The sequence below is a fragment of the Aquarana catesbeiana genome, linkage group LG13 (assembly GCF_042186555.1).
Source record: "Aquarana catesbeiana isolate 2022-GZ linkage group LG13, ASM4218655v1, whole genome shotgun sequence".
Taxonomy (NCBI): Eukaryota; Metazoa; Chordata; class Amphibia; order Anura; family Ranidae; genus Aquarana; species Aquarana catesbeiana.
The window spans coordinates 83,560,293-83,576,335 of record NC_133336.1 but is presented as its reverse complement, the minus strand read 5'-3'; the positions used below and the strand labels follow the sequence as shown (position 1 = coordinate 83,576,335).

The following is a 16,043-nucleotide window of genomic DNA, read 5'->3' as shown; positions in this document are numbered from 1 at the left end:
GCTGACAGTCTCCCTAGTAAAAATCCCATACTAGCACCTACCTATTGGTAGAGGGTGCTACATGTGTATACATTCTGAAATTGTCTGGTGCAGATATCACATCTGGTGTGCAGCGTGGAGCAGCAGGAAGGTCCGAACCAGAGTGGAGCAACTAGCAGACTGCACATGTGGTGTGTAACATGAGAACGTTATAGCGGAAGTTGAGTAGGGACCATAGAGAGATGACTGAGCGGCAGAGGATTAGTAGAGCGGGAGAAACTTGCAATGTCACACATGGTGCACAGTGTGGGAACAGAGAGAGAGGAGGATCAGCAAACTAGAGGATCAGCAGAGTTGGGGTTACTACTAAGTGGGGGATCACCACTCCTGAGTTGGCATCAGCAGAGCTGGGAGTACTACTGAGTAGGGAATCTGCTGAACGAGGATACTAATAAGCCAGGGATCTGCTGAATTTGGGTACCAATGAGCTGGGGATCTGCTGAATGAGGGTACCAATGAGCTGGGGATGTGCTGAATGAGGGTACCAATGAGCCGGGGATCTGCTGAATGAGGGTACCAATGAGCTGGGGATCTTCTGAATGTGGGTACCAATGAGCTGGGGATCTGCTGAATGAGGGTACCAATGAGCTGGGGATGTGCTGAATGAGGGTACCAATGAGCCGGGGATCTGCTGAATGAGGGTACCAATGAGCTGGGGATCTTCTGAATGTAGGTACCAATGAGCTGGGGATCTTCTGAATGCGGGCACCAATGAGCTGGGGATCTGCTGAATGAGGGTACCAATGAGCTTGGGATCTGCTGAATGAGGGTACCAATAAGCCGGGGATCTGCTGAATGAGGGTACCAAGGAGCTGGGGATCTGCTGAATGAGGGTACCAATGAGCTGGGGATCTTCTGAATGAGGGTACCAATGAGCTGGGGATCTTCTGAATGAGGGTACCAATGAGCTGGGGATCTTCTGAATGCGGGTACCAATGAGCTGGGGATCTTATGAATGCGGGTACCAATGAGCTGGGGATCTGCTGAATGCGGGTACCAATGAGCTGGGGATCTGCTGAATGAGGGTACCAATGAGCTGGGGATCTTCTGAATGAGGGTACCAATGACCTGGGGATCTTCTGAATGAGGGTACCAATGAGCCGGGGATCTGCTGAATAAGGGTCCCAAAGAGCCGGGGATCTTCTGAATGCGGGTACCAATGAGCCCGTGATCTTCTGAATGAGGGTACCAATGAGCCGGGGATCTGCTGAATGCGGGTATCAATGAGCCGGGGATCTGCTGAATGAGGGTACCAATGAGCCGGGGATCTTCTGAATGAGGGTACCAATGAGCCGGGGATCTTCTGAATGAGGGTACCAATGAGCCGGGGATCTGCTGAATGTGGGTACCAATGAGCCGGGGATCTTCTGAATGTGGGTACCAATGAGCCGGGGATCTTCTGAATGCGGGTACCAATGAGCTGGGGATCTTCTGAATGCGGGTACCAAGGAGCCGGGGATCTGCTGAATGTGGGTACCAATGAGCCGGGGATCTGCTGAATGAGGGTACCAATGAGCTGGGGATCTTCTGAATGAGGGTGCCAATGAGACGGGGATCTTCTGAATGAGGGTACCAATAAGCTGGGGATCTTCTGAATGGGGGTACCAATGAGCCGGGGATCTGCTGAATGAGGGTACCAATGAGCCGGGGATCTGCTGAATGAGGGTACCAATGAGCCGGGGATCTTCTGAATGAGGGTACCAATGAGCCGGGGATCTTCTGAATGAGGGTACCAATGAGCTGGGGATCTTCTGAATGCAGGTACCAATGAGCTGGGGATCTTCTGAATGAGGGTACCAATGAGCTGGGGATCCTCTGAATGTGGGTACAAATGAGCTGGGGATCTTCTGAATGCGGGTACCAATGAGCCGGAGATCTGGTGAATGCGGGTACCAATGAGCTGGGGATCTGCCGAATGAGGGTACCAATGAGCTGGGGATCTTATGAATGCGGGTACCAATGAGCTGGGGATCTTCTGAATGCGGGTACCAATGAGCTGGGGATCTGCTGAATGAGGGTACCAATGAGCTGGGGATCTGCTGAATGAGGGTACCAATGAGCTGGGGATCTTCTGAATGAGGGTACCAATGAGCTGGGGATCTTCTGAATGAGGGTACCAATGAGCCGGGGATCTGCTGAATGAGGGTACCAATGAGCCGGGGATCTTCTGAATGCGGGTACCAATGAGCCAGTGATCTTCTGAATGAGGGTACCAATGAGCCGGGGATCTGCTGAATGCGGGTAGCAATGAGCCGGGGATCTGCTGAATGAGGGTATCAATGAGCCGGGGATCTTCTGAATGAGGGTACCAATGAGCTGGGGATCTTCTGAATGAGGGTACCAATGAGCTGGGGATCTGCTGAATGTGGGTACCAATGAGCCGTTGATCTTCTGAATGTGGGTACCAATGAGCCGGGGATCTTCTGAATGCGGGTACCAATGAGCTAGGGATCTTCTGAATGCGGGTACCAATGAGCTGGGGATCTTCTGAATGCGGGTACCAATGAGCTTGGGATCTGCTGAATGAGGGTACCAAGGAGCCGTGGATCTGCTGAATGAGGGTACCAATGAGCTGGGGATCTTCTGAATGAGGGTACCAATGAGCCGGGGATCTGCTGAATGAGGGTACCAATGAACCGGGGATCTGCTGAATGAGGGTACCAATGAGCTTGGGATCTGCTGAATGTGGGTACCAATGAGCTGGGGATCTTCTGAATGCGGGTACCAATGAGCCGGGGATCTTCTGAATGCAGGTACCAATGAGCCAGGGATCTGCTGAATGAGGATACCAATGAGTCGGGGATCTGCTGAATGAGGGTACCCATGAGTCGGGGATCTGCTGAATGAGGGTACCAATGAGCCGGGGATCTTCTGAATGAGGGTACCAATGAGCCGGGGATCTTCTGAATGAGGGTACCAATGAGCTGGGGATCTTCTGAATGAGGGTACCAATGAGCTGGGGATCTTCTGAATGCAGGTACCAATGAGCTGGGGATCTTCTGAATTAGGGTACCAATGAGCTGGGGATCTTCTGAATGTGGGTACCAATGAGCCGGGGATCTGGTGAATGCGGGTACCAATGAGCTGGGGATCTTCTGAATGCGGGTATCAATGAGCTAGGGATCTTCTGAATGTGGGTACCAATGAGCTGGGGATCTGCTGAATGATGGTACCAATGAGCTGGGGATCTTCTGAATGCGGTTACCAATGAGCTTGGGATCTGCTGAATGAGAGTACCAAGGAGCCGGGGATCTGCTGAATGAGGGTACCAATGAGCCGGGGATCTGCTGAATGAGGGTACCAATAGCCGGGTATCTGCTGAATGAGGGTACCAATGAACCGGGGATCTGCTGAATGAGGGTACCAATGAGCTTGGGATCTGCTGAATGAGGGTACCAGTGAGCCGGGGATCTGCTGAATGAGGGTACCAATGAGCCGGGGATCTGCTGAATGTGGGTACCAATGACCTGGGGATCTTCTGAATGCGGGTACCAATGAGCCGGGGATCTTCTGAATGCGGGTACCAATGAGCCGGGGATCTACTGAATGAGGGTACCCATGAGCCGGGGATCTTCTGAATGTGGGTACCAATGAGCCGGGGATCTGCTGAATGTGGGTACCAATGAGCCGGGGATCTGCTGAATGAGGGTACCAATGAGCCGGGGATCTGCTGAATGAGGGTGCCAATGAGCTGGGGATCTTCTGAATGAGGGTACCAATGAGCCGGGGATCTTCTGAATGAGGGTACCAATGAGCCGGGGATCTTCTGAATGAGGGTACCAATGAGCCGGGGATCTGCTGAATGAGGGTACCAATGAGCCGGGGATCTGCTGAATGAGGGTACCAATAAGCCGGGGATCTTCTGAATGCAGGTACCAATGAGCTGGGGATCTTCTGAATGAGGGTACCAATGAGCTGGGGATCTTCTTAATGAGGGTACCAATGAGCTGGGGATCTTCTGAATGCAGGTACCCATGAGCCGGGGATCTTCTGAATGTGGGTACCAATGAGCCGGGGATCTGCTGAATGTGGGTACCAATGAGTCGGGGATCTGCTGAATGTGGGTACCAATGAGCCGGGGATCTGCTGAATGAGGGTACCAATGAGCTGGGGATCTTCTGAATGAGGGTACCAATGAGCCTGGGATCTTCTGAATGAGGGTACCAATAAGCTGGGGATCTTCTAAATGAGGGTACCAATGAGCCGGGGATCTGCTGAATGAGGGTACCAATGAGCCGGGATCTGCTGAATGAGGGTACCAATGAGCCGGGGATCTTCTGAATGAGGGTACCAATGAGCCGGGGATCTTCTGAATGAGGGTACCAATGAGCCGGGATCTGCTGAATGAGGGTACCAATGAGCCGGGGATCTGCTGAGTGAGGGTACCAATGAGCCGGGGATCTTATGAATGCAGGCACCAATGAGCTGGGGATCTTCTGAATGCGGGTACCAATGAGCTAGGGATCTTCTGAATGCGGGTACCAATGAGCTGGGGATCTGCTGAATGAGGGTACCAATGAGCCGGGGATCTGCTGAATGAGGGTACCAATGAGCTGGGGATCTGCTGAATGAGGGTACGAATGAGCCGGGGATCTGCTGAATGAGGGTACCAATGAGCCGGGGATCTGCTGAATGAGGGTACCAATGAGCTGGGGATCTTCTGAATGCGGGTACCAATGAGCTAGGGATCTTCTGAATGCGGGTACCAATGAGCTGGGGATCTGCTGAATGCGGGTACCAATGAGCTGGGGATCTGCTGAATGAGGGTACCAATGAGCCGGGGATCTGCTGAATGTGGGTACCAATGAGCAGGGGATCTGCTGAATGAGGGTACCAATGAGCCGGGGATCTTCTGAATGAGGGTACCAATGAGCCGGGGATGTTCTGAATGAGGGTACCAATAAGCTGGGGATCTTCTGAATGAGGGTACCAATGAGCCGGGGATCTGCTGAATGAGGGTACCAATGAGCCGGGGATCTGCTGAATGAGGGTACCAATGAGCCGGGGATCTTCTGAATGAGGGTACCAATGAGCCGGGGATCTGCTGAATGAGGGTACCAATGAGCCGGGGATCTGCTGAATGAGGGTACCAATGAGCCGGGGATCTTCTGAATGCAGGTACCAATGAGCCGGGGATCTTCTGAATGAGGGTACCAATGAGCCGGGGATGTTCTGAATGAGGGTACCAATAAGCTGGGGATCTTCTGAATGAGGGTACCAATGAGCCGGGGATCTGCTGAATGAGGTTACCAATGAGCCGGGGATCTGCTGAATGAGGGTACCAATGAGCCGGGGATCTTCTGAATGAGGGTACCAATGAGCCGGGGATCTTCTGAATGAGGGTACCAATGAGCCGGGGATCTGCTGAATGAGGGTACCAATGAGCCGGGGATCTGCTGAATGAGGATACCAATGAGCCGCGGATCTTCTGAACGCAGGTACCAATGAGCTGGGGATCTTCTGAATGCAGGTACCCATGAGCCGGGGATCTTCTGAATGTGGGTACCAATGAGCCGGGATCTGCTGAATGTGGGTACCAATGAGCCGGGGATCTGCTGAATGTGGGTACCAATGAGCCGGGGATCTGCTGAATGAGGATACCAATGAGCCGCGGATCTTCTGAACGCAGGTACCAATGAGCTGGGGATCTTCTGAATGCAGGTACCCATGAGCCGGGGATCTTCTGAATGTGGGTACCAATGAGCCGGGATCTGCTGAATGTGGGTACCAATGAGCCGGGGATCTGCTGAATGTGGGTACCAATGAGCCGGGGATCTGCTGAATGAGGGTACCAATGAGCCGGGGATCTGCTGAATGAGGATACCAATGAGCCGCGGATCTTCTATACGCAGGTACCAATGAGCTGGGGATCTTCTGAATGCAGGTACCCATGAGCCGGGGATCTTCTGAATGTGGGTACCAATGAGCCGGGATCTGCTGAATGTGGGTACCAATGAGCCGGGGATCTGCTGAATGTGGGTACCAATGAGCCGGGGATCTGCTGAATGAGGATACCAATGAGCCGCGGATCTTCTGAACGCAGGTACCAATGAGCTGGGGATCTTCTGAATGCAGGTACCCATGAGCCGGGGATCTTCTGAATGTGGGTACCAATGAGCCGGGATCTGCTGAATGTGGGTACCAATGAGCCGGGGATCTGCTGAATGAGGGTACCAATGAGCCGGGGATCTGCTGAATGTGGGTACCAATGAGCCGGGGATCTGCTGAATGAGGGTACCAATGAGCCGGGGATCTTCTGAATGAGGGTACCAATGAGCCGGGGATCTTCTGAATGAGGGTACCAATAAGCCGGGGATCTTCTGAATGTGGGTACCAATGAGCCGGGGATCTGCTGAATGTGGGTACCAATGAGCCGGGGATCTGCTGAATGAGGGTACCAATGAGCCGGGGATCTTCTGAATGAGGGTACCAATGAGCCAGGGATCTTCTGAATGAGGGTACCAATAAGCCGGGGATCTTCTGAATGTGGGTACCAATGAGCTAGGGATCTTCTGAATGCGGGTACCAATGAGCCGGGGATCTGCTGAATGAGGGTACCAATGAGCCGGGGATCTGCTGAATGTGGGTACCAATGAGCCGGGGATCTGCTGAATGAGGGTACCAATGAGCCGGGGATCTTCTGAATGAGGGTACCAATGAGCCAGGGATCTTCTGAATGAGGGTACCAATAAGCCGGGGATCTTCTGAATGTGGGTACCAATGAGCTAGGGATCTTCTGAATGCGGGTACCAATGAGCCGGGGATCTGCTGAATGAGGGTACCAATGAGCTGGGGATCTGCTGAATGCGGGTACCAATGAGCCGGGGATCTTCTGAATGCGGGTACCAATGAGCTGGGGATCTGCTGAATGAGGGTACCAATGATCCGGGGATCTGCTGAGTGGGGGTACTACTGCGCCCCTTTAAAACAAATCAAAAATGAACATACACACAGGGTAATTGCTAAGCTTCATTCAAGCTCCAAAAAAGCCTCACCGAAGCATCAAAAACACATAAAAAAGCATGCTGAAGCAGCAGGTGCTTTCAGTCGAAGCAAGTGTAAATGCTCCTTTGTACTGTTGTTTGTATCACTATTTGTAAAATGTAAACAAACGTTTATTTACTTTAGTAAAAAAAAAAAAAGACTTCATTAAAAAAAGAATGAATGAATGATGTAGTCGCTTCCTTTTCAGTAGAAGTGCGATGGGTGAACTAATATTTCAACAGAGCTTCATTCAGGAAGCTAGGGCATATTACTTTCCGGCCTCTTACACTAGGTGGCGCTGATATCTCCTGAAAGACCTCTGCTGGGTGCTTGAGACGATCTAGCCCGAGCTCTATGGTCGTGCTGAGGAGAGACCGAGCGCTGAGTGCTCGGGCCGCTCGTCGCTGGAGGACCCGAGCTTCCCCCGGGAGTGAGAGGGGATAAAATGGCCGCTGTGAGGCCGCCCGGGCTCGTCTATCAACGCCGTGTCCCTATTCTTCTTCGGACGGGAAGGTGAAAGCGGCCCGGAGGGGTGACACGGAGGACCATGGGCTCTCAGACGCTGCAAATCCTCCGGCAGGGAGTGTGGGCTTCCATCACCGGGGGCTGGTACTACGACCCCCACCAGAGCACCTTTGTCAACACCCTGCACCTCTACATATGGCTCTTCCTGCTCTGCTTCCCCTTCACCCTCTACATGGTGAGTGTACACAGCTTCCTCCATCTTGTCTGCTCTATAGGCCTTACCTTCTGTGCTCTGCCATCTCCACACTGGGTGCCTGTCTGCTAAGGGGGGGCACTGCCAGGGGGCAGGAGACTGACAGGCTATGGGGTGTGTGCGGGGGGGGGGGGGGGGGGGGCATACCTCAGGCTGGAGATCCAAGGAGGGGGGAGGGGGTCAGGCTTGGCCTACACTACACCATAGCTTTGTCTTGGATGTGGCATAACTATATATATTATAGATTCATAACATAATTCATATACATGAGGCACATCTATATACACGCACGTCATAACAACATCATCACATCACTTACAGGCAGGCACGTGTGTGTGTGTATATATGTGTGTATGTATATGTATATGTGTGTATATATATATATATATATATATATATATATATATATATATATATATACACACACACACCTACACACTTAGATATACACATATTTCTATGTTTACACACACATTTTTAACATAATTATCATATATTTAAAGTGGATTTTCACGGTATCTGAGCACCACAAACCAAAAACTCTATTAAACTCCCACATCCATGTCTCTGTGCTTTATTTGGTGAGAAATCACTTTACCCCCCCCCCCCAACATTTCTAACTGTGGTCATCTTGAGTAAAGGCAAATGATGTATAATTTACTTCCTGGAATCCATCTGCCCTTAGTTCAAGCATGCAGGGGAGTGTGCTTAGCTGAGAAATCCCCTCCCCCCCTCCTGAAGACTCCTGGAATGTATGACCTCATTAGCCTAGGCATGGAAGTAACTGAAGAAATGTAAAACTCTTTTTTTTTTTTTTTCAACCAGCAGATAGGAAAGTATATCCTATCTATTTACTAATGCTAGTAGCATGAATAATAAAAATGTTGATTGTGACAGTGAAATTCCGCTTTAAATATACATGCATACCACTATACACACACAGGTCACAACGTAGTCCTCACATACAGACACACATATACATAGTAGGCCTCGTTCACACGATAAGCCCGCTCTGATTCACCTGTCTGTTTTCAGGCGGATCCGAGCGGGCCACCCACTGACTCCTATGGGCAGGCGGATGTCAGCAGAGATGTGTCCCCTGACACCCGCCTTCCATCCGATCTGCTCAAGACAGACGTATGGCGATACGTTCGCCATTCGTCTGGCGGATCAGATGGGATCTGATGACAACGGACAAGCTGTCCATTTTCGTCTGATCTCATTCTAGAACGTAGCGGGGCTCTGACAGGTCCCTCCCCGCTCATTGAGTGACCTGTCATCCGCCTGCTCAGTGGAGATCAACAGAGCCATCTCCCGCTGAGCGAGCGGATCCGCCCCGTGTGAAAGGGGCCTAAAAGTGAGGTTTTAGCTTTCTTAGGAGAATATCTATGTGTGCAGAATTATTGGGCAACTAAATGAAAATGTTCCCATCTCACTTGTTTTCATCTCTTAAAGTGAGAATGATAAACAAACACCTCAAAATTTACAAATAAACGTTTCTGACTTTTAAAAGAAATAAACAAAAATCCGTAAACAATATAGGAAGCCTTCCATTCATGGAAGTCTGTCAGTTTCTTGATCTGTTGACAATCAACTTTTTGTGCAGCAGCAACCACCACAGCTTCCCAGACACTGTTCAGAAAGGTGTACTGTTTTGCTTCAATGTTAATATCCAGTTTAGGAAGGGCCCACAAGTTCTCAATAGGGTTTAGGTCAGACGAGGAAGGGGGCCATGTTATTATTCTTTCATCTTTAAAGCCTTTACTGGCTAGCCATGCACTGGAGTAGTTCAATGCATGCGAAGGAGCATTTTCCTGCACAAATATCAGGGTCTTTTTGAAAGATGCAGACTTTTTCCTGTACCACTACTTGAAGAACGTGTTTTCTAAATACTGGCAGTAGATTTGGGAATTGATTTTGAGTCCATCTTCAAACCAAAAAGGTCCAACTAGCTAATTTTTAACCATTTCCCGCCCAAGGACGTCATATGACATCCTGGACTTTCAGTGGGAATATCTGAATGATGCCTGCAGCTACAGGCATCATTCAGATATCCTTGTTTTCAGCCGGTGATTCTGTGCACCATAAGAACGATCATAGAGGCAGTTCCGCTGCTTGATCTTTCTTACAGGTGACATCACCACCTCCCGCCGCCATCCGGTGCTTCTCCGTGCTCTCCCATGCCATCGGGGACCCGGAGAAAGAAACGGCCGCCGTGGGATAACGAGTTTAGAGATTTCCGGTGACCAGGTGGTCACCGGTCATCTCTGACCGTCGGAGGCTCGGGCAGGACGTTGTGACGTCACGTCCGGGCCGCGGATGTAAACAAAGCCATGATCGCGGCTGGTAAGCATGAGAGCATGATTTTTTATTTTTTTTCCTGATCTCATGCTTTCCAGCCTAGAGGAGAGATGCGGGGGTCTTATTGACCCCGCATCTCTCCATAAAGAGGACCTGTCACGAATGATTCCTATTACAAGGGATGTTTACCTATTAACTGTAATAGGAATAAAAGTGATAAAAAAAAAAAAAAAAAAAAAAAAGTAAAATATAAAAAAATAATTTAAAACGCCCCTGTCCCCGGTAGCTCGCGCTCAGAAGCGAACGCACACGTTATTCCCGCCCACATATGTAAACGCCGTTCAAACTACACATGTGAGGCATCGCCGCGTACGTTAGAGCGCAAGCAACAATTCTAGATCTAGACCTCCACTGTAACTCTAAACATGTAACCTGTAAAAAATTTTAAAGCGTTGCCTATGGAGATTTTTAAGTACTGAAGTTTGGCGTTATTTCATGAGTGTGCACAGTTTTAAAGTGTGACATGTTCGGTATCTATTTACTCGGCGTAACATCATTTTTCACATTATACAAAAAAATGGGCTAACTTTACTGTTTTGTTATTTTTAAAATCATGAAACTGTTTTTTTTTCCCAAAAAAAAAAAAAAACACGTTTGAAAAATTGTTGCGCAATAACCGTGCGAGATAAAAAATTGCCATGACCGCCGTTTTATTCCCTAGAGTGTGTGCTAAAAAAATATATATAATGTTTGGGGGTTCTGAGTAATTTTTTAGCAAAAAAATTATGATTTTTACATGTAGGAGAGGAGTACCAGAATAGGCACGGTATTGAAGTGGTTAAAAATACCAACCCATTCCAGTACCCCACCTCCACCTTGCTGGCGCCTGAGTGGAAGTAGAGCTCTGTGCCCATTACTGCTCCAGCCACAGGCCCATACATCTAGTCCATCAAGAGTAAATCTCATCTCATCAGTCCATAAAACCTTTGAAAAATCTGTCTTCAGTTATTTCTGGGCCCAACCTTGATGTTTCAACATATGTGTCTTGTTCAGTGGTGGTCGGGTTTCAGCCTTCCCTACCTTGGCCAAGTCTCTGAGCACTGAACGCCTTGTACTTCTGCGCACTCCAGGTAGGTTGCGGTTCTGGAAAATTACGCACTGGAGGATAATGCGTTCCTGGTAGCGTCACGTTTGATTCTTCTCAAATCTTTAGCAGTTAATTTTTCAACATTTTCAGTCTTTGTTTGCTATGAGCAAAGACTGGCTAAACTGTATTTATCCTACTGAGACGAGGAGATTAAAGCGGTTGTATACCCTTATTTTTACCTACAGGTAAGCCTATAATTAATTTTACATACGGGTAAGCCTTATATCTCCTAAACCTGTACGGTCAGCGGTGCGTGCGCTGCGACTGCCCAGCAGACGCTGCCGGACCTTGCCGGGAAGAAGACTCCTGTGCGCATGAGCAGGAGTGACTTCACTGCGGCTCCGGCCACTCACAGCGCCGGAGCCGCAAACCCTGAAGAAACACAGAGGGCAGAATATCAGCTCCCTCAGTGTGGACCGGGCTGCAATACAGGGACCCTCGTTCTAAGTTAAGTATTTCATAATGAGCTAGTATGCGGTGCAGATTAGCTTATTATGCCTTTGCTTTACAGGGTGTTTGATTTTTATTTTTTAATTTTTTTTACATGTGCGGGTATACAACCGCTTTAAGGGGGATATGATCAACACATCGATGCATAAGTGGTTCTCTTGTATTTTATTGTATTATAACTGTACTGTCTCTTTTTATTGTAAAGCGCTGCACAAAATGTTGGTGCTATATAAACCCTGTATTATAATATAGTGAACTTGGTGGTGAGTTATTCACTTTAACCGCTTCAGCCCTGGACCATTTGGCTGGCCAAAGACCAGAGCACTTTTTGCGATTCGGCACTGCGTCGCTTTAACTTACAATTTCGCCGTCGTGCGATGTGGCTCCCAAACAAAATTGACGTCCTCTTTTTTTTCCCCACAAATAGAGCCTTCTTTTGGTGGTATTTGATCACCTCTGCGGTTTTTATTTTTTGCGGTATAAACAAAAAAAGAGCGACAATTTTGAAAAAAAAAGCATTATTTTTTACTTTTTGCTATAATATCCCCAAAAAATATATATAAACATTTTTTTCCTCAGTTTAGGCCGATACGTATTCTTCTACATATTTTTGGTACTAAAATCGCAATAAGCGTATATTGATTTGTTTGCGCAAAAGTTATAACGTCTACAAAATAGGATATAGTTTTATGGCATTTTTATTAATATTTTTTTTTTTACTAGTAATGGTGGCGATCAGAGATTTTTATTGAGACTGCAACATTATGGCGGACACGGACAGTTTTGACACATTTTTGGGACCATTGGCATTAATACAGCGATCAGTGCGATTAAAAATGCGTTGATTACTGTAAAAATGTCACTGACAGTGAAGGGGTTAATTTGTGTCCTAGTTTGTGTTCTAACTGAAGGGGGATGGGGAATGTGCAGGGAAACTAACAGATCGCCTGTTCATACTCTGTATGAACAGAGGATCTGTCAGCTCTCCCCTCAGAGAGTTTACACACACAGCTCCCGGTTCTACGTGTGCCCCGAGCGATCGCGGGAGCCCGGCGGTGATTGAGTCCGCTGGGCACTCGCATCGACTCCGTGGGTGAGCAGGGGGTGCGTGTGCCCCTTAGTGGCCGTCTATGGTACCAACGTACCATGACGGCAATTTGCCTGCCTGTGCCATTCTGCCGCAGTATAACTGCGGCGAACGGTCGGCAAGCAGTTAAAGGGTAACTCCACTTTCGTGGGGGGGAAAAAATAGCAAATAAAGAAAAAAATAATATAGCGCGTATAATTGCAACACTAATCATATTGTAATTGAATGTTATTAAATATTACCTTTCCTTTTCAGTCTACAGCTCTGTAACTTTCTGAGAATACATTGCAATATGGCTACCTGGAGTTGTTTGGTACACAGTGTGTGTGTGTACTGACCACTCCCCAGAAGCATAATTTCCTGCTTCTGTGATTGGCTCACAACTTTTCCCAGAAGTCTGCACTAAGATTCAAGTCAGATTTCAGGCGTCCCCTGCAATAAAAATCTCATTTTTGGAGAGATACGCTCAATAGGATTCCGTCCAAAGGCATGCAGGCCCAACAGATTTCCACATTAGTGCCCTGCTGCTGCCACACCTGACAGTTAATTATGAAACCACTCCCAATAGACCCACTCAGAACAGAGGCAGAGACAAGCACACAGGCATTTCTTCAGAATATCCAAAGTTAGGAATCTACAACAAAGTTTGTTTGTTGGCATTACACTTTTACACATTACAGAGGACAAGGGGCACTCTGCGTATGGAAGAAAAGTGATTTAACCGCCAAACACTGAAAGGCTTCTTTACAGTAAGAGCTGTGAAAAATGTGTAATGGACTCCCTCGTGCTGGTTCTGGGCAGCTCAGTAGATTTTTTGTTTAAAAAACAGGCCTGGAATCTTTTCTAAATGTATGTAATATAACAGGATACTAACGTTTATAGGTAAAGTTGATCCAGGGAATATATCTGATTGTCCCTTGGGGGTTCAGGAAGGGTTTTTTTTTTTTCACCTTCCTGTGGATCAACTGTGGGTATTGGTGTATGTGGAGGTTCTCGATTTGCGTGTGTGTTTTTTTTTTTTTTTTTTTTCCCCAGCCTGATTAACTATGTAACATGTCATAACCTAATCAAAATATATATATATATATATATATATATATATATGTGTGTGTGTATATGTATATGTATATGTATATATATATATATATATATATATATATATATATATATATATATATATATATATATATATCCAAAAGTATTGGGACGCATGAACTTGGCATCCCAGTCTGTAGGGTTTAATATTGAGTTGGCCCACCCTTTGCAGCGATAACCGCTTCAACTCTTCTGGAAAGGCTGTCCACAAGGTTTAGGAATCAATGACAGCTGATCATGTGATGTAAACAAAATATTGGTAATTGGCTTTTTCTCTGCTGACGCTGACAGCGTCGGCAGAAAAAAAAGCCAATCGCCGGCATCGGTCAACGGGACAGTAGTCCCGAACCGTGAGAGCCACCGCCGACTGCCAGTGCCACCTCATCAATGTACATCAATGAAAGAGAAAGATTACCTGTTTGCAAAATTTTATAACAAAACTACAAAACCGTTTTGTGTTTTTCAAAATTTTTGGTTTTATTTTTTGCTAAAAAACAAAACAAAAAAAACCCAGTAGTGATTAACCACCTCGCAGCCGAGATATAGCCGAATGACAGCTACAGCACAGGCCTTAATTGCTGGGACGCTGTCATGATGTCCTCTCCTTTGCATGCTCCCTGTGCGTCCCCCCGCGAACGTGCATCGGGGAAAATTTGTGATGACCGTGCCCCTTGTACTAATCACAGCGGCCATTTACCACGTGATCAGTGTGTCCAATGAGAATGATCTCGAATGTAAACATATGAGATCATCTCTCATTGACAGCTCTCCCTCCTCACACACAGGCTGCGGGTTAGGAGGGAGAGATTCTGTGCTGCAGCGTGAGTGATTTTACTTATGCAGTGCCCATCAGGGTCAGTGCACATCTGTGCCGCTTCATCAGTGCAGGCTTATTAGCACACATCTGTGCTGCTTCATCAGTGCCCATCAGTGTATTTTGAGGTGTAATTTTTACTATTTACTTGCAAAGTGTTGGAAATATCTCCACATTTTCCAAAAACGTCTGGGGAAAAAACTGAACTGTTCAATAGACCCATTATGCCTCATAGATTATACAATGGGGTGTTAGTTTTCCCAAAATGGGGGTCATTTTGTGGGTGTTTCCATTGTCCTGGTGCTTCAGGACCTTCAAAAGTGTAATAGGTGGTTGAGAAATGAGATGTAAGTTATGCTCCTAGAATGCCTGAAGGTGCTACTTCAATGTTGGTCCTCTGTATGTGGCCAGGCTGTGTAAAAGTCTCACACGTGGTATTGCCATACTCGGGAGTAGCAGAATGTGTTTTTGGGTGTAGTTGCAAGTATGCATATAACATGTGAGGGAAAAAATATATTACAATGACAATTTTGTGGAAGAAAAATCTTAATTTTGCAAGGAATTGTGGGAAAAAATGGCAACTTCCAAAAACTCACCATGCCTCTTATTAAATACCTTGGCATTTCTACTTTCCAAAAAGGGTCATTTGTGGGGCATTTGTACTTTCCTGGCTTGTTAGTGTCTCAAGAAATGAGATAGGCCGCCAGTACATCAGGGATCAGTTTATATTTTTTTTATGATTTGCACCATAGCTTGTAGACCCCTAAAAGCCCTTTCACACTGAAAGCGCCCGGGCGCCGGTGATAAAGTGGCGCTATTCGGCCGCTAGCGGGCAGTTTTAACCCCCGTTAGCGGCTGAAAAAGGCTTAAAACCGCCCGCAAAATGCTGCTGCAGGGGCGGTTAGCCGGCAGTACGGCAGCGCTGCCGATTGATTTTAATGGGCAGGGGCGCTATAGGAGCGGTGTATTCACCGCTCCTATAGTGCTGCAAAGAAGCTGCTTGCAGGACTTTTTGTGACCTCTTGCCAGCACAGTGCCCTAGTATGAAAGCACTCGGGCTTTCAAACTGGGTTTGCAGCTGAGGCTTTTTTCAGGCACTTTAAAAAAGAAAGCTCTATTTGTATGAAAAAAGGACAAAAAATGTATTTGGGTACATCGTTGCATGGCAGTAATTGTCATTCAAAGTGTGAGAGCACTGAAAATTTGTCTGGGCAGGAGGGGGGCTTAAGTTTTTCTAGTGGGCAAGTGGTTAAATACCACCAAAATAAAGCTCTATTTGTGGGGGAAAAAATGATGATAATTTAATTTGGGTAGAGTGTTGCATGACTGCGCAATTGTCATTCAAAGAGTGACCACGCTGAAAGCTGCGCATTCCTGTGCGATTTATAGTGTGACACAGGGCTGAATG

General features: G+C 47.5%; 1 protein-coding gene across 10 annotated transcripts in view; it reads left to right on the top strand.

Moving 5' to 3' along the window:
- The first annotated feature begins 7,354 nt into the window (after positions 1-7,354).
- The window catches only part of PCNX1 (pecanex 1), a 307,205-nt gene continuing 298,516 nt past the window's right edge, over positions 7,355-16,043 (top strand). For 7 of the 10 annotated variants that reach the window (XM_073609815.1, XM_073609817.1, XM_073609816.1 and 4 more), the window contains exon 1: positions 7,355-7,723. In XM_073609815.1, coding sequence (XP_073465916.1) covers positions 7,571-7,723 — 153 coding nt within the window. In that variant the 5' untranslated portion in view covers positions 7,355-7,570. The remainder of the gene's footprint in view (positions 7,724-16,043) is intronic. The other 3 variants (XM_073609821.1, XM_073609820.1, XM_073609818.1) reach the window with 1 other exon arrangement.